General features: G+C 34.1%; 1 protein-coding gene across 1 annotated transcript in view; it reads left to right on the forward strand.

Moving 5' to 3' along the window:
* The window catches only part of Cnksr2 (connector enhancer of kinase suppressor of Ras 2), a 185,811-nt gene extending 159,128 nt beyond the window's left edge, over positions 1–26,683 (forward strand). Inside the window, exons 21-22 of the mRNA XM_028772673.1 lie at positions 20,941–21,137; positions 24,071–26,683. Of these exons, the coding sequence (XP_028628506.1) occupies positions 20,941–21,137; positions 24,071–24,286 (413 nt within the window). The 3' untranslated portion in view covers positions 24,287–26,683. The remainder of the gene's footprint in view (positions 1–20,940; positions 21,138–24,070) is intronic.
* The last annotated feature ends 105 nt before the right edge of the window (positions 26,684–26,788 follow it).

Here is a 26,788-nt window from a genome sequence, read left to right on the forward strand (position 1 = left end):
CCTCCCTCTCTCACACACACACACAACTCAATTATATTCTGAGTATTCTTCTTTGATGGAAAAAAGTTCTTAGTAGTTATAATAATATCTACTGTTTAAGCTTCATATTTCAGAACTCCTAGAATGTTTTTCCCATGCAGTATAATATGACACTTTCATGTGAATGTATTTCTGATACCAACACAAGATATAGGTACGCCAGTAAAATAAAATGTATTGAATTATTTCACAGAAATTTTAATATAATTCAGTACTGTAGCTAAAGTTGTCATTTCATGTGATTTATATATTATTTAATATTCCCAATCATGAATTCTATAACATTTCAATGTCTAGATCTAATCTACTGAGATGTAAACTAAATTTATTTCCTGTAATTCTCCTTTACTGTAAAAATATATGATCCAATTCGCTCTAAACTTGTGCCCACTCCTTCAATAGGTATTTATTGTTCACATATCAGATAACAGATACTATATCATTTAATAAGTCTGACTCCAACAAAAATTTGCATTTTTAGTAAAAGGAAACACGAAGTAATTCAAAATATATAGCAAATTTCTGACTTTGTGCCAATAATTTTCTCTCATATATAATCAACAATTTTTCAAAAATGAGTCTTAGAGAAACAGCACAATGTAATCTGTTCTCATTTTAATTTATTTATAATTTGTGCAAACTTTTCAAGACTGGAGGTGGGTTTACCTTAATATCTATATCTGGTTTAGCTCACTCCTTAAAAGTCATGGCTTGGAAATAAGCATTCTGGTTGCTCAGCTATTCTGATTAATTACAAATCAAATGTATAACACAATAAAGTGGATATATTATATTCTATAGGCTATTGATAAAGATTTTGTTCATTTAGAACATGCTTCAACTTATTATAAAACCATGTTATCAGAAAAAAAATATTTTAACTTTCCCATTTTAAAGATTTTGAATTTTCTTCCCCATTTAAAATCTATCCTGCAATTTTAAATCTAATGTTTTATTGTGCTATTGTCTATGGATAAATCATCCACAGAATATATTTGCATGAGGTCTTAAGTCTATTTAGTTATATCTTCCAAATTTTGTCATCCATGGCTCTTATATGTCTTTTCTCTTCAAATTTTGCTTAAATTTGTGTTATTTTACCCTGTCATCACACAGTCTGTTCTATGATTTGTGAAATAGATGTTTTAAAGCATGCACCCTGTGATTCTTAGTGAGAGAAAATAACTTATGATTTTAGTATCACTAAATTTGCTTTTTATCTTCTTCCCCCTGGCATGTCTGCTATTTTTTATTGTCCTTTAATTATATCAAACTCAGGCATGTACATGCTTTTTCCCTAAAAAGAAGAGGGACAGCATGGAATCAGCATGTTTAATATAACTCTTCAGCAAATCTGACAATAAGCCTCATCCCTCGCTTTGAACTCTATTGTCTTTGTACACTATGTATAGTTGCTGGGAAGTCTCCTCTAGATTTTGCATCTTGAGGAACCTTGGCTTATGATATGCTTTTGTTAATTTAATTAGGACTGAGGTACTGAGGCTTATGATATGCTTTTGTTCACTTAATTAGGACCATGCCTCAGCATTGAAGGCAGGAAAAGGTTTACATTTCCAAAGATAAATCAATAAAATGCTGATTAAGTGAAATAATGTTTAACTTACTTTGAATGCTGCTTTTAAATCAATAGGATGTATCCTTTTTTAATGTGTTTCTATCAGTTTTTCTCTCCAGTAATACTACAGAGTCCATTAGAAAATGATTTAGAATAAGGAAAGGTTCATCTAATTAGCTGTTTTTGTTGAGGTAAATATAGAATGTATGTCATGCTATATTTAACTACAAATAATAATTCTGTACAATCAAATTTAAGAATTCTAAGACAGTTTTTATCCATCCTCCCACCAAAAAAAGAAAGGCCTTTTGACCAAGCCAGATCAGTATATCAAGGGCTCTCCAGGGAGGGGGTGAGAGTTAAAATGAAAACAGACAATAAGACAACAATGTAGCATGACCCCAGCCAGTTCTGAGGCTGAAGCAGCTTTATTTTTTTTCTGGTCTGCTTTTATATCATTCTAGGTACGTACAAAGAATATAGTCAGTCCTGAGTCATAAAACAAAGTAGGTAAGGAAGAAATAAAGCATAGACAGGGTAGGTAAGGAACAAACAAAGCATAGACAGGATAGGTAAGGAACAAACAAAGCATAGATGTAGGTAAGGAACAAACAAACATAGCTGAAAGATCCCAGGATTACAGTATTCAGAGTCTTAACAAGACCCATCAAGATAAAAGAACACATTCCTCAGCTGTATTCATCTTGAGCCTACTTCTGAGTTCTAGCCCAAAGTCAAATTCCTGCCTGAGCTTACTTCCCTGTCCTGACCCAATGTCAAATTCCTGACAAGTTTCTAGAAATTGCCCCAAAAGCTCTCCACAGCATTTTATTCTGGAAAAATTATTATTGAGCCTCTATTTGAATATTTTAGGATTTCAGAGCTTTCGTGTCCAAAAAAAAAAAACTTTTACATTTTAAAAGTTTTCCTTGTATTTACACAAACTTAGATTTCTGAGTATTTGATATTCTTTTTGAATCTGAAACTAGCAATTTAGATTTAAAAGGAAAAAAACAGCAAATTGTTTAAAATCTATCTATGGAAGAAAGAATAAGATAGTTTTGGAAGTTGAGAGAGCATAGTAGGTGAAAGGTACACAATTTTATCTTGCCCATTAGTAAAGTGATTGGTATCATGTCTAATGGGTATCCAATACTTGGAATCTAATACAGAGACTGATGTCAGATTTGATGGCACATACTTCTTCTCTAAGCTGCCTTGTATAACATCCCAATGTTATGTCTTTTCCAACTGAATAATAATCATAGCTTACCTGATGTCAAAAGTCAATATGTAAGCTTGATTTAGCCTTTCAAAACATTATTTGCCTAAGTCCCTAAGCATGTATTTAACAGGATATATAACATATTGTATATATTTTGTCATAGATCCCAGAATAAATAAATATTAAATAAAAATCATTTTAAAGATATATATATATATATAATAGTGTATATTATTGAGGAAAGAAAGATGTAGATTTCCAGAATCTGATTTCTGATTAATTGCTGTGTGATCAAAAAAGCAAATAAAATAAATACTACTTTAAAGTTCTGGTAAAATTAGCACTTCCCCTATTATATTTAGCAATGAGTTCATAAATGACTTTCTTATTCTTCCAGTTTAATTAAAAAAAAAAACCTCCCAACACTGATAATGGAATGTGACAGCCAAAGTACACAAATGATTTATTGTCTAAATAAATTACTAGAGTAATCTACTAGAGTAATTACTAGAGTAATCTAGTGATGATACAAAATCTGTCTTCAGTTTCTGAAGAGGGTAAGGAAGTCCATTACTGATATTCAGAACTACTTTTAGCACATTAAGATCACTGATATCAGATAAGGTACCTTTAGCCAGTTGATAAACTATTTCAGTGGAGTGTAGAGGCATTAAAATGATGATTTTTTTCCTGTAATGGCAGAATTATTATGGCTAAAGAATAGAAGCAATCTGGGATTTTTATGATGTGAAAAAGAATAAAATGTTCCCAAGTTTTCTGTCATGACTTGTTTCATTGCAATTAGAAAGTTGTTATATTAATATACTTGACAAAACTTTTATTCAAGTTATTGCTTGATTTCTAAAAATCAAAATTTGTCTTAAATTGAGACTGTCTGACATAACTGTGTATTACCCCCAGTAGCCCATAATTCAGGTGACTTTATAACCTAATTAAATGAAAGTGTAAGTGACCATTAAGCTTAATCAAGTATTATAGAATACTAATTCTTATGTTTTTACTAAAAGATTTATTTTTTATTATATATTTTATACATATGTGTATATATAGGGGAATATGTGTACATAAGTGAAGGTGCCTACATTGAACAGAAGAAGACAATGTATTCCCTATAACTAGAGTACAGGAGAATGTGAGTCTGCTAATATAGGTGCTGGAAGCCAAATTATATCATTTGGATGAGCAGTAATTTTAACCACTCTTGACCACTAAGCCATCTCTGTAGTCACATTAGTGAACAGTTTTTAAGCATTTATCTTTCCTGTTGCAAAAATTATAATTCAAGTACTCACATATATAAAATAGATAAATCTAAAAAAAATTTTAAAAATAAAAAGTAAAATTCAAAAGAATACCAATTCTTACATTTTTTTAATTATGCCTAATTAAAAAATTGAAGTTTTAGAAAAACTGTGTAAGTTAACAAGTGATATTATAAGAAATAAGATCTTATTAATGATTGAAAACTGATAATGTAGACTTAAAATGATCTGAACCCAATTTTCATAAAAGCATGTCATACTATGAAAACTGGAAAGTAATGAATGGATAAGTAAATTGCTCAAACATTTGAGTGAAACTTGACTACTCTTTGTTACATCTTTAAGAGTTTAGGGGAAATTAGATATAAATAGGTTTATAATATGACATTTAAATTTCTTATAATAACTAATGGTTATGTTACAATGATACCTATTTTTCCTGTTTTACACGGCATTAAAGGAAAAGTAGCCACTCAAAATCTAGTTAAAGGACCAATTTCTAAACATAGCAATAAACCTACCCTATCAAGCATTTGCCTATCAACAGCTCCCCCAAGGCAGTAATGTACATAAGATATTTCCTGTTTCTAATCAGCCTCTGTCAATAAAGGAAGGACTGTTGCAGAATATATTTATGAGCTCTATTGATAACTTATTTGCCTTCTCTCACTTTATCTATTTCTAATATTAATGATGCACAAATAACTTGGCACCATAGGCCATTCAAAGGAAATCCCTATAATAATGGTTATATTATTACTTTACGTAAGGCCTCAGTCATTCTTCCTTAACATAGAAGTGCCAGAAATAACACTTGTGATTTCAGACTCTTATCTTCCCCAAAATTCTACTTCTGCCATATGATTCACATGTAAGATTCTAAAATATATTTTCTTATTTCAGTTGAAATTCTAGTGAGGTGAGATATTGCAAGCAGTTCTTTAAGATAGTTACTTAATGTACAGCTTGTACCCCATGGCCTTTAATATTGAATAAAAACATTTTGGTGATTTAATACAATCAAGTAATATTTTTGGAGGCACCCACCCCTGTGTCCTAAGTCTCTACTATAGTAAGTTGTAGAAAATCAACCTTAAATTACAAAGAAAGTTTATCATCTAATAGAAAAGCAAAACCATTTTAATAAAGTATAGTTTCCAAGTGTTCTTAAAAATGAACACTTAATAGTAATTTAATTTCAGTGAAAGGATGTAAAAGAGCTCCTGTAGCTCTACTCTGTATAATTTCACAGGGCCTCACATTTAAGCTAGATGATTTCACCTCAAAGAAAGAAAATGAAGGATATATTTTATATCCTGGTTTGAAAAAATTAAAATTGGGACAAGGGAGATGGCTCAGTGATTAAGAGTGTGAGTGTATACTGGAGAGAACCTGAGTTCAGTTTCTAGAACCCACATATTGGGGATCTGAAGCCTCTGACCTCAACAAGCATTAACACTCACATACACAAACAAATACTAGGATATAATTAATAATTTTAAAATATTATCATCAAACATAGATACACAGATAAAACCAAAAAATAATCTAGAGACATTTGGCATGGGAATATAGACAAGTAGAACTATGACAAGAATTGTGTTGGAACTAAATTCTGAAGATCCTAGCATGCCATAACTGAAAGTTTACATTATATCTCAGAGAACATGAGGATTTCAGTAGATACAAATAGAAAAATAATGTAATCAGACGTATGTATCAGAAAGAACCCTCTGTTGGCAAAGTAGATATATTGATATAGAAGAATATGTGTGAAGAGACCACTTCAAAAATCGTTCAAATTATTTAAATTTAAGATCTGGTCTTCCCTCTATTGAACATTACCATTTATTTTTGGAGATAAACTAACCTGCTAAGATGAATACCCACAAGTAGGGAATAAGAATTTAACAGTATCATGTATGCTTAGAGCATGCCTCCTAGGGGAATCTGTATTGTAGCGCTGATTAAAAAGCCTGCCAGGTAGCAGTAAGTGGGCCAAAGTGAGAAACGTTAGTATATCACATTTAAATAATGCCAGTAACAGATACATACACCTATCTCATGCAATACTCACTGGTCAGACAAGAGTTTTTAAAAATTGAAAAGAGCACATAAGGCACATGTCTAGGAGTGTGAAGAAGTCTTATCAAGAGAATCCATCACAAATGAGAAATTTTGTCCAAGGAAAATGTCTTTAAAATTAAAATGGCAGGATCTCATTTTATACCATACCCCAGACCAGAACTGTTCAGAGACCCTTCTGCTTTGACAGTCCAAGTGCTGAAGTTGCAGATAGTTGCCACCCCAAAAGACTAGATCTGACATCTTAATGACAATATGATGTGGGTATCTGTAACTCACCTTTTTGGTAAGTTGCTTTAGCAACTCCTGAGCCAAAGTATTGGAACTTCAAGATTTGGCCATGCTAAATCTAGAAGCTGCATTTGATTCCAGACTGTTTCTATGGGGAGCAGTGTAATGTTAGTGTATACTTCCCAGGATGGCATTTTCATCACCATGGTAACCAATCTGCCCACATACTAAGATCAGTAATCATTGCTAGTATGGCTAAAACTAAATTCTTGGTTGTCAAGGCCTTCTATAATTAAAATATATTATTTTGTTAAAGAAAAGTTGCTACTTATACTTTTGAGGTATCTATTGGTTTTCCACAAAGGGAAAAAATGGGCTCTCTAGTGTTGTACTGAAGATAAACAATAAGGAAGAAAAAAATGTCATCCTGACATTTTTTTTTTGGCTAGGTTCTGATTTTATGTCTATTCATGGTGTGTACTCTGCTTAGTCAATTGCTGAGAAACAATGTCTTACTTTAAACTATTTGACAGCCTTCCTAAATAGTAATAAGCACATGTGATTGATACACTACTTGTTGGTGGTTTGAAGCTACTTTTAATTTAGTTTGAGATTTTCTGAATTTGCTTCAAAATCGAAGATTGATGTCTTTTAGATTTGTGCCCTTAACTAAATCAAGAGATAAGTTGTTCTAGAAACTTGATTATTAGTATTCATGGTCTTAAGAAGGGGTTGATGTAATAATTCATGATAAATCTAGATATAACATCATATGTTGATGTTTGATGAAGTAACTCTTCAACCATATAAAATCCAGTATGTTTTACAATGTGTTCATATGTATATATGTGTATATGTGTCCATACAGACATTCGTGATAGTAATATGTATATATGTGTCAAAGAACTCTTAAATGTAGTCCTATGTGTGTTCTTATATTTTTATATACAATAATGATGATGATAATAACGTAAACATAGACACATAAAATAAATAAGACCACTGTCATGGAGTTCTTTGGTAAACTGCTCCATAACTATCATTGGTTTGCTCTTCCCTTACCCCACAAACAAAGTAATCAAACCAAATGGTAATGGAGTTTTAAATGAAAGTTGAGAATCCCAAATATACCCCTTTTTGCATGTCCCTATGCAATAAAAAATGACTTGAAACAGCCTTTTTCCTTCATAGTTGCATATTTTCATGATAGAGAAGGCAACATAGTCTTTTATAAATAAAATCTAACGCATAAAAATATTTAAATCAGTGAAATACAGAGTTCTTGTTTATTGAAATATATTACAAGTAATGTAACTCCATCAACCACTATGAAATTGATTAATTTACAGATAAGAAACAAATGTATTAAGATTAAAGTTCTTTCATGTTTCAATAAAAATTACATTTTAAGTTCAGGAGAACCTTCTGACATTTCAAAGATTTGAATTTTATAAAAGGAACTCTCACCCTAGTTAAGTTTGTGTATGAGTCCACGTTTCTGTAATTATACTGGTGAGTATAAAATTCAACATGTGATAATAAATGTTAAACACAGGCATGGCAGCCTTTCATAGTAGCTATAAAGCCATTCATAGTTTTCCCTAAGAACACTGAAAGTCAGCATCTTTGTAATTCTTAAGTAAACTTTAATTTTCTTTATAAGAGGAATTTTATACAATATTGTCCAGAAGGAGAAATGAGACTCATATGTAATGGAATATTTTAAATGGAATACTCCTCATAGGTTGCTAGATACTGTACTTTTCTACCCCAAATACTGGATGAGTTTGCTGGTATAAAATCTAATAACCATTCATTTTTAATACAGATAAGATTAAATATGAATACTCATTAACTTGGGTTTTTAATTAAGAAGAAAAGTTGTACTAATTAGTTTCATCTGTAGTACATTTTTTATATCTACAGTTTTGCAGTGGTTTTTGCCAAATATTTTCATGGAAAGGACATAATACATATCACTGAAAGAGAATTTCAGTATTTAATTGTGAAACTATTTGAACAAAGGAGCTTTATGATATAATAATTATAAATTAGAAAATAAGTATGAAAATGTTACATTAGCTATAACAGATTTGAAGTAAAGACAAAATGTTAGTGTTCTTGAATTTTTCTGCTTGTCCTTGGCATTTGCTTTGCTGGAGAAGATATTTTTGATGGTCCTGAAACTCAATTGGCAGTGCCCCCAAAGCAGCTTATCTCCTTGCCAGAGCTGTTAATGAGTAAATGATCCCAAATGTCAGACTGGCATGCCAAGGAGGTTATTAATAAAGCATTAACATTTAGAAGTTATTGAAAGATGAAAATCAATATTGCAATGTTTAAAATATTCCTATATCAAAAACAGTAAGCAAAAATGCATTTCTAAGTTCTACAATCAAGGTAGTTTGAAAGGAAGTAATCTTTAGATTTTTAAGAGTATGAGTAACTCCTTTTCTTACTCTCCTAAAATATTTTCACTGCTGCCCCCCGCACAACCACCTGTTATGTTCTTGTTGGAAAAAAGTTAGATTTCACTAACTTCAGATTAAGTGCCTCCCCTCCCCCTGCCGCCCTTTGCTCTCCTAGGATAACATGATACTGGAACTAACACTGAATGACATTCTTTAAAAATAATAGTTCTCTCACCATATGGCAGAACTTTGAGGGTAGTTTAAAATTTAATATGAAAATAAGCATAAAGTAGAGTCGGGCTGTGGAGGTAGCCCAGAGGTAGGCTACACATTTACCATCCATGAGGCTCTGGATACAATCCCATGAGCCACAAACGTGATCAAGGAGAGCTTATAGAAATAGCTATAGGGTATATCTATTAGATATTACTTGGAAAGATATTGTTGATGATTTAGAAAACACAAATAGATTCATTTGTTTTTAGACTATGTTTTGAATAATTGGGAAGTTCTGCCACTGACTGCCACTAATGAAGATGGGCAGGAAAGCTATGCTTCCCCCAGCTTCAACATTTACTTTGCAGAGTTCAAGTTAGCTCATCAGCAAATTGGTCAAAGGACCTAAAAAGAAGACATGCAACATTTTTCTTCAGTACCTCATCTCCCCAGTTATCTTAGCTCTTGTCCTACTGCAATTTCAATTTGGAGACTTCAAGTCAAGTGCAATGGTCATATTCAGTAGCTTCTGAGATGAAAATGTAATCAGGGCTTTAGAGACATTTTTTACCACCCGATCACTTAAGTGAACTCAAGTTCAGGTCAGGAAAAACTGCCTTTCAAAGGACTTATGAGGTCTTAAAAAGTCTCAAAAAGAAGTATCATAGTAGGATTGGAAGGAGGAAAAGAGAACTTATTAAATGAAATGATTTAGAAATAAACTTAAGCCAGGTAGTTGTGGCTTTTATCTTGGAGGCAGAGACAGGTGGATCTCTGTGAGTTTGTGGCCAGCCTAGTCTACAGAACAAGTTCCAGGACATCCAGGGTAAGTAAGTAGATAGATTAGATAGGTAGGTAGGTAGGTAGATAGATAGATAGATAGATAGATAGATAGATAGATAGATAGATAGATACTTATCAACCCCATTTCTTTCACTTTGGCCAAGCTATACATGATGACAGATAAAGTGTCGGGTGGCTCACATAGTCACCAAATTGTCAGTTCTCATCACTTAAGTCACTTCACACTGATTATCATATTATCTAATTACTTCCTTTTGATAGAAACATACGAAGTCATTGTAAAGTCTAAATCTCTTACATTACAACATACATTCTCCTTCTCTAGAAAGAACTGGGGAAGTTTAGTTTTCCGTGTAGTGTGTTCATCACTCACAATCTAGCCACTGTACTGCTTTAACGATTGCAGCAGAAACTAAGGACTTTAAAGATTTTATTTTAAAATAAGTATTCATTAGTTATAAAATCCTTCACAAAAGCAACCTAATGTGAGTAGACTAACACCCACCAATACTTCTGAAGGAAAACTTCAGAAAAAGAGTTTAACATGACAATTTTGTTAATACTATCAAAATAATATCAGTTCAAATACTTGAAGCTATCCCTTAATAGCTAAGCCATCTATCTCTCCATTACTCAACTGAAGTATCTAAAAATAGTAATTGGATGATAATGGAGGAATCAGATTTGTGGTTATTTATTTATTTATTCTTCTGTCATATATTATATCCTGACCTCAGTTTCCCCTCCCTCCTCTCCTCTCAGTCTTGATCCCAACCTCCATTCTTCCTCAGATCCACTCTTCTTCTGTTTCCCTTCAGAAAAGGTCAGGCCTTCCAAGGATATCCACCAAACATGGCATAACAAGTTACAATAAGACTAGGCACATAGCCTCATATTAAGGCTGGATGAGACAGCTGAGTAAGAGGAAAAGTGTCCCAAAAGCAGGCAAAAATGTCAGAAATGGTCCCCGCTCCCTCTGTTAGGTGTCTCATAAAAATACCAAGCTACACAACTATAATATATATGCAGAGGGCTCAGGTCAGACCTAAACTGGCTCCCTCATTCTCGCTTCAGTCTCTATGAGCCCCTATGATTCCTGCTTAGTTGATAATGTGGTCTGTATTCTCAGACCACAGTGTTTCTCAGCTCAAAGTTAGACTTTTATAGGGTAGTCTCACTTTGAAGTGGGTCTGTTTATGTTTGTTATGATGTTACATTTATAGTTGAGGCATGCACCTTTAGCCCTTTATGCCTTTACTTGTGATTGACCTGGATGGCCAATGCTTTTAGTTTACATTCATAATGCACATATCTAACCATGCAATTGGTTCAATTGGGCTGAGTCTAGGAATATCTTTGTAGTTGTTCTATTTGCCTCAAAAATAAATGGGCATTATTTTACTCAACATAAAATCTTAGCAATCGAAAATTTATTCAAGAAGTTTATCAAGACTTCTTTCCTTTTTCATAATTTCAGGAGACCAAGATATTTCCAACACATTCTTCAGCAAAAATCTTGAACTTGATTTAGCTGAGTGATTGTGTTCCACTGATGGAAGGACTGCAATAAAATGCTAATAACATCTCCCACCTCAAGGCCAATCACTTAGAAACTACTTGTATATACAGGATAATCACTGATATTACTTCAACCAACTCTACCCATCAGGTAGCCTTTGCCAGTCCAACTGTCCTGAAGTAGATCTCAAATTGCAGCGAGTAGAAGAGACACCACTTGTATAAAGAGCAAATTCCAGCATTCCATACTCAGAAATCCTGATCCAGTAGGTGAGAAGTACCGCATAGAAATTTGTGTTTAATAAACACCTCCATTCTTAAGAATCTCTAGTCAGTGATACTTACCATAAATAGTTGAAGATATACCTTTCTTTAGGGAGTTACTTTCTTTCATGCTAATATTAACAGACTGGTAATGAACTCCTACCATTTTGAAATAATGATTCTACCCCATAATCTTGTCTAAACTGGGGAGATACTTTTCAATATCTTGTATAAAATTCAGTAATCTTATAGAAACAATATTGTAAGTGTAATTAAATCCACCTGATTACCAGGGCTCTAGTTCTGTTTAGTATGGATTAAATATGCATTAGGGGATATACTAGAAATGAAAGTATTCATGTAACATTATTTATTCATGTAATATTATTTCTATAAGGAAATGATGAATATGTCAAAAAAACTTACAAAATAATTATATAGAAAATTAAGGATAGTTTAAATTGAGATATGACTTTATACCCCAGGTTAGATTGCTTCTGATTTTCTAGCCTGAAAGTCTATACCAGACAGTACTTACTAAACAGTGCTAGGAAACCTAGAAATAGGTTTCCGGCATTATAGTCTTTTAAATGATGAAGTATTTATTACATGTTATTTCACTTGACCTACATAGAAAAATTACTTAGTTCTCATCTCCCTTTCTGCACATAGCATGATGTGATAATTGTTCCTTCTAGTTATTGAAAAATACTGTTTTATTTTCTTTTTTTTTCTATATTTCAGTTTTCCTCCTTCCCATTTTCTACAGGATGTAGCAATAGACAGGATGCTTTCTCTCATCTTTCTCTCCCTTTGTTTGTTCTGGGGATAAAACTACACTGACATGATACAGCAGATAAAATTCTACCTAATGCTACAGATGACAAACATTGCTGCTGTGTGTGTGCTGATAATATTTGGATTTCTGAAGATACAGAATAAAATGAACAAAAGAGAGACTAGAGTTTATCTGAACTTGTCCTCACTTTTGCAGACATTCAAAAACATTATTCCCTTCCAGTTTTAGACTCCTTGGTGTGTGGCTAATGCTCAGATATGAAATCATCTTTTGTCATGCTTATTGTTGTAGCTTTTCATTTCTTTTCACTTTGTGTCACTTACTGTGAGGTGTCCTCATCAGAACAGTGCTAGCTAGACTACTTCCTCTGAGTCAAGACAGTAGTGTTTGTGTCAAGGTAGTAAGACAACCTTCAGGTCAAAAGACCAGAAAACCCTTCTTCATACCTTCTGACTGAGTGAAAATGAGGAAACACATAGAAATCCATTTCGGTTTTTAAAAAAAGACTGATGGTTTTGCATCTGTGTGAAGAATAGCCAACTTTTCTGATTCAAACTATAGATGTGTGTGTACAAGTTACAGGTGGGAAAAGATTTGTCTGTTTGTTACTGAATATAATTGGAAGCTTGGCGTTCCAAACAAACTAAATTGAAATTGGTCCCATTTATGATCAAGTAGACTTGCATGCCAACAGAAAGACATTATAGTATTAAAACCATATGCAATTCTAGACATATTTTTTCTATTTTCTCTTCATGGGTACTGCATGATGGTATTTCTAATACAAATACTGATGTGCTTTGGAATAATGGCACTCGCAGGTCTTTCATCATATTGTATCACTGCTTTATTATATTAGGCTAATACACTGCGAGAGTTGGTAGAACCTCTCCATGCCAAATCGGATCCACTTCTGTTGGCACTCAACCCATTGGAATCACAGATTGATAAGCTAATGTTTAGAGAATTTAGATGGAAGAGAGTCGGCACGGCGCAGACTCAACATCAACCTCTTGCAAGCAACTAAAATGGCCTCGTCTTTGCTGTTTATAACAGAAAACAGACTTGTAAAAAGCTTAGATCATCAAGTGTTGTGGATTTGGGGGCCTCCGTAAAGGGATATTAAGAGGGGCAGGCCACTCTTAAGAAGAATTCGAGCTTTCGACAGTGGGACTAGCATAAGATCAAAGCCAATCAAGATGGAACACAATAGCCGAAAACTGCCCTTTTGATGAGAGAACAGAGGGTAAAGGGTCTTGCCTGGGGAAGGGCTCTGTGGCGACACCTCAGTTGTGTTCTCCTGACATCAGGAAGAGAGGGATCAGCACCAATAATTAGAGAATCCTATCTGTTTAATGGACTCTTGGTGACAAGGCAAGACTTTTAATGGTTAAGGCAAAGCAGCGGAAGCAAATTCTGTGTTAAGTGTATTTGCATTTTTAACATTTGACATGCTGTATTGTACTAAATTAAGTGTAATCTATTAAGGCAAGGTGTACACACCCTGCTCTGAAACTCAATATGTTTATTATATTATTAAAGCATAATCAGGTGTAAGGCAGACTACTTTCAGTGACACTAATGAAGGAAATTTCTCATGCCAGGCTTTATTAGATTCCTCAGCAAAAAATACTAACTTTCTCCTTTTCCTTGGCACTTACATAGAAGTGATGTTGCCTCATAAGCTGGAATGAGCTGTTCTTTTTCTGTAAAATAGTCCAATATATAGGCTGTGGTTTTCCATATTTGAAAAAGTATTTTGTCTGGATGTCTTTAAAACTGGCTTCAGATATTATTTAATAATACTATGTATCTGGGTCCCCTGTGGCTCAATATTGCTTATTTTTCTTCTGTGGTAGATGTGAAATTTCCTTTAGTTGGGTAAGATACACTGTAATGATTTTAATGCTAATTAATGGATATTTCATACTGTGCAGTGAAAAAATAATTTAATATTGTATTATGAAATGTTTTTCTTCCTGTTGCTGCAGTGTGTGGTATTGCATAATATGAATACCTGTAAAAATATAAATTGCTTAAAAATAAAAATATTACCAGTTGGTACCAGATCTTTTTAGAAAGCTAAATAATTTGCTAAGTATGCTTGATAGCAAATATCTTTCTAATGAAAAAATTCTATGCTTCTTTCTCACAAATGAAATTTGTGTTGTGAATAAAAATCACATTGATCTGCCTTAGAATTGCCTCTGTGCTCTAACCATTTTCATGTGTTTTAAGTATATCTAAAGAATGGTAGTTCTTGGTATATAGAAATCAGTCATATTTATTTTGTTGGCATTTAATATTAATGAAATTCTATTGGCTCATGCTCCCTGTTGAAATCCTAGTAAAACTTTATGATCTGAAGAATTTTGGGGAGGTTTCCTCAATGAGTGTGGTGACTGTGTATTAATTTTCAAATAAAATCCCTTAGTTTGGCTTTGAAGCTGTCCCTATTATAAATTTCTGCCTTAGATTTCCACTTTTATCGGTTACATTTTCTAAATTATGTGGGTAAATCTGGATCCTGTCAATCATTTCTGTGTTTGCCTCTCAAAGAACCATCCCTTCTTAGGGGTTAGTAAAGCAGCGCTAGGGATGCCAGTCTTCTGATATTTGAACTGTTCATCACTAGTAAATTTTTTTTAAAAAAAAAAACTATCGTACCCTGAAAAGACAACCACTGTCACATAGTTCTTATTAAACTACTGAATTTGGCAGAAGTACTCAAAAGAAAAATGTGTAGAATACACTTAAGGTTTACCTATTTTCATCACAGCCTTATGGAAGTAAGCTTTACCATTGTAAAAGAATGACAGTTACAGCCACTGGACATACTTAATTTATAAGTACAGGACTTACCTGATCTAAAAAGGAAAGAAAACCTTAGCAATGTAGGTATATCCATTGCTTGGTCCTCTTTAAAGAAAGGGATTTTACTTATCAAAATTATTTTTTTCCTTCTGAGAAACAATTGTCTTAATGGTAATGTTTAAGTGTTATTTTGCCTAAAAGAGAATAACTGGTTTCTGATTATTAAGTAACTAATTGGCTACAAAGGAAAAAACTAAAAGCTAACTTGTAAAATCTTTTCTAATACAACAAGCTATCTTCCCCTCCTCCAAAGTTCTATAAAACTAGATATAGCAAGTTGTTTGATATAAAGGCCTGGATTAAAATAGCTAGTGTTTTAACTATAAAAGAATTCAAGTTATAGTATAAACCTGAGGTTATTTGATCACCTTTAATATAAAACTTACAAAGATATTAAATCCATTAAAAGTATGTGGCCTTACATATAAATAAGTTATTCTCTGTGACAAGATAGTAAATTAGTATTCATAAAAATAGTCCTGTGTTCTCAATGCAAATGACAATTGCCCTTTGGGACAAAAATAGCATTCTGCGTACTTGATATGATTAGCCTAGAAGCCGCAAAGTGCTTTCTGGTTGTATAAGAACAAATGCCACTCAGAACTGACTGATGACTAATAGTACTATGTCTAGCCTTCTCTATCATCTGTAATTTAACCTTTTCCAACCTTCTGTGCTCATTACACCGCTGTGTTGTAGAAAGAAAAACTGTTTCCACAAGGACATTCTTGTCCAGTTTTTAAAAGAATATAATTCTCTTCCAAAACATGTACCAAGAATCCATTTCCCATTGTTGTTTGCAGAGTCCAGTTGATATATTTCTTTGTGTTGTTTTCATCTTTGACTCTGCTTTAACAATGCCACTGTGGTGGCAGGGAAATCAGAAGGCAAGAGTGAAATTTTATTGTCTTTAGTTTCTACCAGAAAAAACAAAACAAAACAAAAACGTGAGCAGTATTGTACAATTACTTTTCAGTAATTACTCAGTCACCTATTGGGGAATCTTTGGAGTGTGTTATTGATAAAGTAAAATATCACTCCATTCGAATTTTTTGAGAGCCTATGAGGCATTATGGTAGAAAGACAATGGGAAATGCAAATGTCAGTGCCACGAATTCCCCTTATAGAAGTCACAGTATAGATGTTTGAAGGAGAGTCTATTAACATACGAGAAGAAAATAATGAGACTTTCTCCTTGAGTTTTTTATCTCATCTTTTTCAGTTTCTTTCTTGTGTATATTTATAGCATATACTGATAGACTACTAAGTGTGTATGAACTATGAACAACACAGTGTTTTAGCCTGTATGGGTGAACAGTTAAAAAAAAATGTTTAGAAACTACTGCGCCTAAATGCATAGAATTCACTAACCAAAAATTTTGGAGCAATTGAGAAATACATTATAATCTGCTCATAAGTAATTTAAAGACATTGCAACAAACTGGTATTTTTTTATTAGCTAAATTTTTGTTTGAGCTTTTCTTTATGTTTTTTAACTACCTGGTGACCCTATGTAGCCTGCAGAGAACCAATAAATTATTGTGATCCTCACCGTGTTCCTAGACTCCTAATATATGAATTACACCAAAGGGGAGGTTTTTTCACTCCTGCCAAGTATGACACAGCCACAAATGATCATCTCTTGGTATGGAATGCAAATTAATTAACTTATTTTGACCTTCAAATCCACCAGTCAATGAAATTTCATATAAGAAAGGGGACTTTATAAGTGTTCTTTGCTTTAATAGAATGGATTCTTTTTTAACGTGTGATCTGACACAGACCTAATTTTGATGCTACAAATATAAATATGATTTGGGGAAAGTTTTATTCCTTCATAGTTCCAGCTTTTGTGAATAAATTAGACACCAATTAAAATGTCATTTCAGCAGTGCTACACGTCCTCAGTGGGAATCGCAGAAGGTTCCTATATATGTCCTTTTATTTGAATGTGGTCTACACTTTGCCAATTTTCAGAAACATTCACTCAAATTGCAAACGAGCTGAGTTTTAGCCAGTGTTCCAATGGCTGAACTGCCACACTGAAAGAAATTCATTTGGGAAGCAGGCCTCACCAAGTGTTTGCCTCATCTTCCTAAGCAAGCTTCTTCTAAGAGAAGAAAAAACAAAGTTTGAGAAGAGAGAGGACCCTGAAGGGAAATGTGAAGGAGACGAAGAGGAAGAGGGCAAAGAGAGAAGAAAATAAAGGTGCTTTCATGTTTGCGGTTGCAACAGTAGCCCTATAGACTTAATTGAGATTCATCTGGGAAAAATCAAGAAAACCAATTGAAAACTAAAAAAGAAAATAAAGGTCTGTTTTTGTCTTGAATGTTGAGTTCTGTGTTGTTTTGACTGTTGAGCACAGTGAATCAGATTTATAATGTGACTCAGCCCCTCACTCCCTTCTTTTGAAAATAAAAGGACTCTTTGTGTAGTCTTAGGATGTTAAATCATTGGTGACATTTTGTGGTAGCCTGGCTTCTCAGTCCCTCGTCTTTACTCATTCCACGACTGTGTCTTGTACAGTGTTGCATATGTGTATGGTGTATAGAGGACTAAGGAGGGACTTTCTTATCCCTGGTAGGAGCCATACCATCCAACTGCTATACTTCAAAATGTTTTCATGTTCTGTGTCATTGTGATTCCTTGTTCAGATGTGCTGCCCAGATAGACCCATGCTTGGCTTCTTGTACAACTGTCAAACCAAATTCCTTGTAGAATTATGTTGTCTTTGGTTGGATGCTTTTTCCTTCAAATAATGTTAAGAAGGGGACGAGGAAACTTTTTGTTTTTATATAGTTACTTGTATTTTTATATTTAATCTTTGCTCAGTCTTCTTAAAGTAAAACTTCATTGATATTGTATAAAAATTAAAGATTCTGCAGTATTCCACGATGTTAAAAGTTAAGGTAAAGGGCCTGGGTTGAGATATAGTTCAGTGATAGGATATTTGCCTAGTATATACAAGACCCTTCATTTAATCCCCGGCAGAGAAGTGGAGAAACAGAGATACAAAAGACTTAGAGAAAGAGAGCAGACTAGATCAAAATGTAACAAGATATAGATGCCCTACAGTATTAGGTAGCATGAGAAAGATTTCTCTTTAAAAAATTCACTGTGTGAAAATAAGTCTATCCTCCTTAAATTCTAAAACTATAATTTAAATCCTTTTTTCTTTTACCTTCTTTCTAGAACTGAAAACGTAATAGTACATTATGCCACCTGATACCTTAACTACTATAATTCCCATCTGTTAGGCTTCTTACTGGTACCCGAACCCCTACTTGCAGAAATTGCATCTGTCTTTACATGCAATCTTACCTTGAAGCAAATAGAATAATTACTAAATAATTCCCCAGTGCCCTTCCCTGTATTATGATTTTATGAAATGGAATTATTCTGTTCAAATGTGTCCTTATTTGTACAACTCCATTTAGTGACCATAAGTGACTATTTTTTTTGTGCCTTCTTTCTTCCTAGGCATCCTCATTTGAAATTCTCCATAATGGATCTATCTTGCTTGTAACTTGAAAATCTACTCTTCATAGGCTTGCATCCACCCATCCATCAAACTCCTCGATGTACTGAAAATAGTTCAAGGATGAACTAACAGAGAATTTTCAAAAGATTTTACTTAAATGAATTTTCGTATTTTAAGAGAGAGATGTTTAGGCGTGAAAATTTATTATAGAACACACTGATAGCATTGCTGATAGATGATAACGAATTTTCTAGTGGAAAAAAAATGATCATAGCTATTCTCAGCTACTAACCTCAGTAGACGAGCAAAAAGTAAATAAGAACAAAACAGCTTTTTAATCCTAAAGATGAATCCTTAAAAATTAAGGTGTTATTTTAGACTTTGGGGGCAGTTTTAGCTATAGTCTTTTAAAACCTGCTTAGAGCATCCTTCGCATAATCCAAGGGATGGTGTCCATAGTTGGTATAAATCATGAGTATAACTTGTCACTCCCTTAAGTGTTCTCTCCCTGACATTCATCTTCCTTGCCAGATTATGAGCATACAGAAATATTTCTGTGTAGTTCAACTTATTAAAGTCTTATAGTCTGTGTATAGTTTGTATCCAATTGGAAACCTTTTCTGTGGAAAGTGTAGTAATTTCTATTAAAAGATTGCATGCAAAGTATGTTTAGAATGATGCATTTAAGAGAGTCTCACACTAATTGGTATCTCTAATTAAGTGCACACTTTAAATAATGAAGTTCTAATTTTCCCATTTATATGAGATTATGACCTTGAGCAAAGACCTCTCCTGATAAAAATTGAAGATTTCTTAGTATCATGGTGAAGATCAAATGAAATCATGAATGTTAGACATTTACCCTACTGTATGGCACAAATTAATATTCACTAGTATTGTCATTAATTAGGGAATCTACTTTTAAAACTTTATCTGAAAGCTTAATATTGCATGATTGATGGTGGAATGAATAACATTCTATAGTTATACCTTGGACCAGTGTAAGAAGTGTTCCCCATATACGACCCTGCTGCTACACAAAGAAAAATCTAGTTCATTTATTCCTATATTATTACAAACTGATATGTTTCCAATTGATTTAACATCATTATTCATACAATTTTAAAATAAGACTTTCATCTGATCATCTAGATCAAAAATCCATATTTATAACTGTCTCAATTTTCCTCAAAATTTTTAAGTGAAGTATTTTCTTAATAGTTTTTCTAAATGTTATAAATTCTGTTAGTATGTGTCAGAAATGTCCTTATATTTGCTTACAAATATATCCATGTGATTCATTTTAATTTAATTTAAAACATTATTATTGCTGAGCATGGTGGCTTATATACCTGTAATCCCAGCACTTGGAAGACAGAGGCAAAACGATTACCATGAATTTGAGGCCAGCCTCATGTGTTGCAGGGAGCAGCCTGGGCTACATAATGAATTGCAGGCCACCCTAGCCTACACAGTGAGCCCCTGCCTGAAAATCAAAGGCACCATTTTTAATAATAACTTCTGATCAATTACTGTATTGATGAAGTACTAGGCATTGCTATAGCATATAGCACATGAAATCTCTAGTCACATGAAATCTAAAATTCTACTAGATAATGACAGTCATAATCAAAAATGCCAACAAATACCATTCCATCTTATGAAATCTAAAAAAATGAAAACCATTCAGTATTAATTAACCAGGAGAACTCTATTAAATACCATTTCTGTGTTTAATTGTTGTCTTAAAATACTAAATGATATGGAGCAACATTTTCATGTTATGTACACATTATACTTTAATTCTTTGAATTCAAGATATGTGATTATTTTTCTCTCAGTAGGCTATTTGTTGAATCAAATCCTATTTAATCCTTCTAAATTAATTGGCTGTCCATAATTACATAATCCCATATAACTAGAATCTGTAAGGCATTTGGTTTGCTTTGTTTTGTTTCTGAGAGATACTTAAGTATTAGACTATTTTCTTAATCATTCATTAGACTATATTTCAGATAATCCAATTTCTAGATTTTTTTAAACCACAAAAATAATTTTTTATTAAACTGCATATCTGTCTCTTTCCCTCCCTTCTCCTCATTCTTTACCCCACTCCCGCTCCCCTGTCTCTCAGATGAAAATAGGGAAGAAAAGTTAGGAGACTCCTTGCAAGATTTATACAGGGCACTGGAGGAAGCCAGTCTGTCACCACTAGGAGAACATCGAATTTCAACCAAGATGGAATACAAACTATCGTTCATAAAACGGTGTAATGATCCTGTGATGAATGAGAAACTGCACAGGCTGAGAATTCTCAAAAGCACTTTAAAGGTAAGATATGAAACAGACATATAAATTCCTTTGGGGCGATTTATTCTTGGACTGAAACTAGATTTCCAGATACTATAGGCTAAGTGGTGTAAAACAGGGAGCTATAGGAAGGGAAGGGTAACCAGGAAGAACCCACAGCAGAGTGATTGGAAGGGAATCCTGTCAGGTCTTCATTGAAGTCCTAAGACACTGACTAAACGTTACATGACTTAGTTTTAGGAAAATTCAGGGAGTGCTTAAGACTTCTTCGTTTAAAAAACATGCAGGGTTGGTGTTACTCCTCAGTTTGGTTGTTTTGGTTTGGTTTGGGTTTTTTTTGTTTGTTTTTGTTTTGATTTCCTAAGAGAAGTTCACTATGTATAATTATAAAAGCTATTAAAGGCCCACAATGTGCATGTTAAATGTTAAAAGGGCTTGAAATGTGTCATAAATAAACTACAACATGTGGAGTGAAGCTAGAGTCATCATGTTCCATGTAGAGATGGCATAGCTGTTCTGTTTGCATTATCAGTTCCTAATGCACACATTACCTTCCCATTATAGACTTTTGTAAGTGCTCAACACTGTTTTCATTCTTCCTGTGTCACACCTAGATTGGGAAGCAAGTGGTAAGGACAGGGGAACAGAGAGGCAGAAGTTGAAGGAGGTTGATTCAGGAAATTCTCTACTATGTAGATGAGGCAAGGGAGGAAAGGACCTATCCTACAAACGCCCTGAGCAGGTCCTGTACCACACAAAAAGTGAAAACAAAACCAAAACAAACAAACAAGAACTGTCATACAGAAGGTGGAGCACAGTAATTCCAAAACACAAAAACGTCAAAGGACTTCTGTGAAAAGTGGTTAGGCATTCTGAAAAAAATTGTAGTTTTGAAATAGAGATGAGTACTAAGTAAATGAATACAACAGAAAAAAACAATGATTTGAAATGTCTTCAGGTTGCCGGGCGGTGGTGGCGCACGCCTTTAATCCCAGCACTTGGGAGGCAGAGGCAGGTGGATTTCTGAGTTCGAGAGTTCGAGGCCAGCCTGGTCTACAGAGTGAGTTCCAGGACAGCCAGGGCTACACAGAGAAACTCTGTCTCGAAAAACCAAAAAAAAAAAAAAAAAAAAAGAAAAAAAAAAAAAAAAAAAGAAATGTCTTCAGGTAATAACAGCCAAGGATTCAGCATCAGTTATGTGCAGATGCTATCAGAATCCATGGAGCTGTTAATGGACTAGTAGCTAATGCTACAATTCTACCAGTGTGTGTAGGGGGTATAATATTCATAAGAGTAATTCTGTTGACCAGTTGTATTCAAAAGATATCCTTAGCTTTCTATCTTATTTTGGCTTTGCCTTCTTTTGTTGCAATTCTTTCATATAATTTATTGTGAGCATGCTTTTCCTCTTTTCCAACTCTTTCCAGATACTCCCCACCCAACTCCACACCATTTGTTTCTCTCTGTTAAAAACGAAGAAATAAGAAACACACACAAACCCACAGAAACACAAAATCTGAATCCAAAATATATAAGCAAAAGACAATATGACAAAAAATGTCAAAATAAAGCAATATGAGACAGTCTGCAGAAGTACTGAGTTTATTTTATGTCCCTCACCTCTTTGCCATATATGAATATCTTAAATACCTGGTTCTTGTGTTTCCTCCCTCCCCCAACCTCCCTTCATCCCCCTCTCTCTCCTCTTCCTTTCCTTTACCATCCTACTTCCTCTTCTCCTAATCTCTCTTTTTCTGTCGTTTATGCTCTGTAAGAACCCTATGATATTTTTGTCCTATGACAATGAAATGCCACTATAAATGTTGAGTTCAAGAAGGATCAGTGAGTAACCTAATATAGCATGCTGTTAGATTCATCTGCTCTTCTAGGATAAAGAAAGATAAGGAAACACTAAAAAGAAATGCCCTTTCATGGTTAAAAAATGATGGGGAGCTACAGAGACCTGTACTTTGGGGCCTGGAAAAGTAATTGGATATAAAATCTTCCATTACAGAAGAACAATTTAACATGCCCAAGAATAGCTCTCAGATCCCACCATAGGCACCTGCCAGCATCATCAGTCCCATACCGATTTGGTATCTTGTCTCCTCACTGGCCAGAACCACTTCTTACCCATGTTGTTGTCTTCTTTCCCTCCTGACTCTGACAGACTGCTGTGCTTTTTTTTTTTCTCCTGCAGAAGGTTTCCAGGATTCTCTTAGCCCTTTCTTAGATCCATAAAAGAAAAGAATGGTTTTCTCAAAGTGTCTTAACCCTTTCTCTATTTTACCTTCCACAGAAGAAATTCTCTTCTACAGTTGATAGTTGTGCTTTTGAGAGTTATACCAAAGTGATGCTTACTCATCAGCTGATTCCCAACCTCCAATATAAAGGGAAAGGCTTTGTTCATTTTAGGGCCCCTGTGCTATGGGAAGGGATTCTTAATGGTTACAGGGCAAGTATTCTGTATTTGCAGTAGCAGGGACCCTGTTTTCTCTCACTGGAGCATGAGGAGTTAACCATGAAGAAGGAGAGACAGGACATGTTCAGAGTAACTCAAGAGATAGACAGTGGTAAATACACTTGATGGCAAGGGTAGGATGTTAACACAGACATGACAGAAAGAGGTAAGCTTCTCTTTGAGTGTTTAAGGAAGAGTGTTGAAGAAATGGGAGACTTTTAAGCTGTATCCTACAGGTTGAGGAAGGTTTCCTTAAAACATGAAGGTTTCCATAATCAGAGATGGCAAATAGGAAGGGCTAAGAGTACAAAGTAAATCACATTCAAGCAATTCAAGACATACCACTGTGTTAGAAAAAAGATACACTATGATTTTAGCCTGAATAACTACAAGTTCGTTTCTCAGAAGCGTCTGAATTTATTGGCACATTAGCTTGTTAAGTTTTGATAAAATTTCATCCCCGTCTTAACTATTAAATTCTTTTGCTTTTCAGGCCAGAGAAGGGGAAGTGGCCATTATTGATAAAGTCCTAGACAATCCAGACTTGACATCTAAAGAATTCCAACAATGGAAGCAGATGTACCTCGACCTTTTCTTGGATATCTGTCAAAACACCACCTCAAATGACCCACTAAGTATTTCTTCTGAAGTAGATGTTCTCACTTCCTCTCTAACACATACTCACTCGTACATTGAGACACATGTGTAAGTGCATTCTGACTCGAGGCCATCTAGTACCTGCTGGTACTCTGAATAAGTACATAAGGTAGATTTTTTTTTTATCAGTGTGTTGGATACTTGACAAGCTATACTTTAATGTTACCAAACTATATGAAACAAAGCATACATGGTCACATTACCACTGTCTTTAAAGAGCATTTGTATGTTTTATATGCAGTCAGTGCTCAGCTTATGTTTACCATGTGCAAAATCAACTATCTTTAATGACTTAAATTAACTTTTGCAGACAATTCTGAAAACAGGTGATCTTCAAGTAGAAAAAACACAAAAAGGCAGTTTTCTATCTGAGGTCATCTATTCTCCCTTTAACTTAATTTTATATAAATGAGACTTCAACCGTAAATCACAATTTTTTCAGGTGCAGACATCCTTGTGGGTGGGAAAGAATTTAAACCTTTTTATATTTATTAAAATGTTCTAAGAATTTTCTTAAACATTGCACAAAGTTTAATGCTGTAGTTTTATTTTTATGAAATGTAGGTGCGTATAAAAGAGTTAAGCAAACTAGAAGAGCATGAACATAAGAAAAGTTCAGGTCTAATATCTGTCTTAACAGTCTATTAACTTGTGCTAACTGGTTAATGGAGGTACTATTCCAAATCTATGAGAACACTGCATGGTGTATCAGGGCAAAGCTTTGTAAGATGTTTTTGTAACTAAGACCAAAATTGAAGATAGAGCTGCTTTATTTTCTTGGTTTAAATCTTCCTTTATTTTTGTAGTGATGAAATGCTGATTGTGTACAGAAGAATTTAAGAATGGATTTTTTTAAAACAGACTTAACTCACCCAGAAAGGCAGCTAACAGCTACACACATACACACAATTTCAGCCCAAACTCGTGTTTTTTGAACTCTTAACTCTTAAAAGACAAGGTATACACTGAAATGAGTCCATTTTCCAGGCAGTTTCAAATTTTTCCTTGGTCTGTAACTAAACTTCTGTAATTATACATCAGGCAAGGTAGTGAAATGCATTTAGTCGTGGCAGAAAGAAGTTACAGTAGAGAAAACAATGTTGAAAAACGTTAATGGATTTCTCTACTAAGGAGCAGAGGATGGCAGTCATTCAGGGAGTTATTACATTGAATGGCCTAAGATCAAGCACTTAGAGGTTTTCCTAGAGTCCTTAACTGTTTATAGAGTGGGTGGAGTCTATGAAAAAGTCCTCTTCACATATTGCCATTTCTATGTGTCTAGTTTTGGAAAGTGACCACAGCATGAAAGTGACTTGCTGCTTTTTAGTGTGTGGCTGCATAATATACAAGTCACAATTTGCTGTTTTTTCAGGAGGAAAAGACCCTCCTTTACTATTCTATATCCTAAAATCTACTTTTGATCAGCTTTATCCTGTTGCCTGTACAGCTCAGTGAATGTATTTACATCTCTAAGAGTTCAGATATATGCCAGTGAATATTTTTGCTGTAGAGAAGAAAGTAAAAACTACACAGCGGGATTTTTCCTTTGCTTTTGAAATCACGTTAAATCACTATCGTTTTGCAGACTTTGCACAACTGTACAGGAGAGTGGCCTTTCTACAGCACATTTTCAGTAATCCTATATTTAGTCAAAATGGATGAGATACATGCATTAATGTTTGTATGGAATTGTGGGTCCAGTGTAATATTTTTATCATTTAGAAAACCCTATTTGTAAAAACATTTATTTACTGCATGGTTATTGACGCACATTAAATTTGTGGGATTTTGTATATGTAAAAGAAAGAGAGAGAAAGAGCAAACAAACAAAGCCCCTCTTGTCATAAAATGAAGTGTGCTTGTTACAGTTGTTTAGGCATATTGATGTTTACTAGACCAATGTGCATCTTCACTTAAAACTATTTGTACATGATGGGTGTGTCACATACACAGTGGACAAACAGCCTGCAAACAACAGGCAGTTAGTAGGAAGGCTAGCTCTGTTGCTAGTAAGCAGCTTCTACTTTTGTAAAGTCAGCTGTTATTTTACTGGTTAAAAAAATTAAAACTAATTAATTTTATAAGACTGGTGAGTTATAAGACTAGCCTAGCATGAAAGAGACCTTTTAACACTATATATCTGTACATTTTATTGAATTAGTTTCAAATCTAGGAGAGAGGCAGCACTGTAAACTGAAGTCAAATAAATTCAGCTCTTAATGAATCCTTACAAAGCACCTACTTTACTCATGCAAAGGGCTTACCACATTTCTCTGTGACCTAATCATACAGCCACCCTCACTACCACCACCCCAGTTACAAGTTCTCACTTTGCCACCTCACTGATAGCACAAGCCAGAAGTAACACCTGTTCAGAGCTTCCCAAGGTCTCCCCTGAAACCTTGAAACCTCAAGCTAGCTTCCCACTGACCTGACCTAACCTTAAAAACTTCACCTGCTCCTTCCTTTTCTATGAGCCTTTCGGGAACTAAGAGTGAAATCACCAAAAGTAAGCTAATTTTCTTCTTACAAGTGTAGTATATTGTGGCTAAGT

The sequence above is a fragment of the Grammomys surdaster genome, unplaced genomic scaffold, assembly GCF_004785775.1.
Source record: "Grammomys surdaster isolate TR1022 unplaced genomic scaffold, NIH_TR_1.0 217, whole genome shotgun sequence".
In the NCBI taxonomy this organism is placed as follows: Eukaryota; Metazoa; Chordata; class Mammalia; order Rodentia; family Muridae; genus Grammomys; species Grammomys surdaster.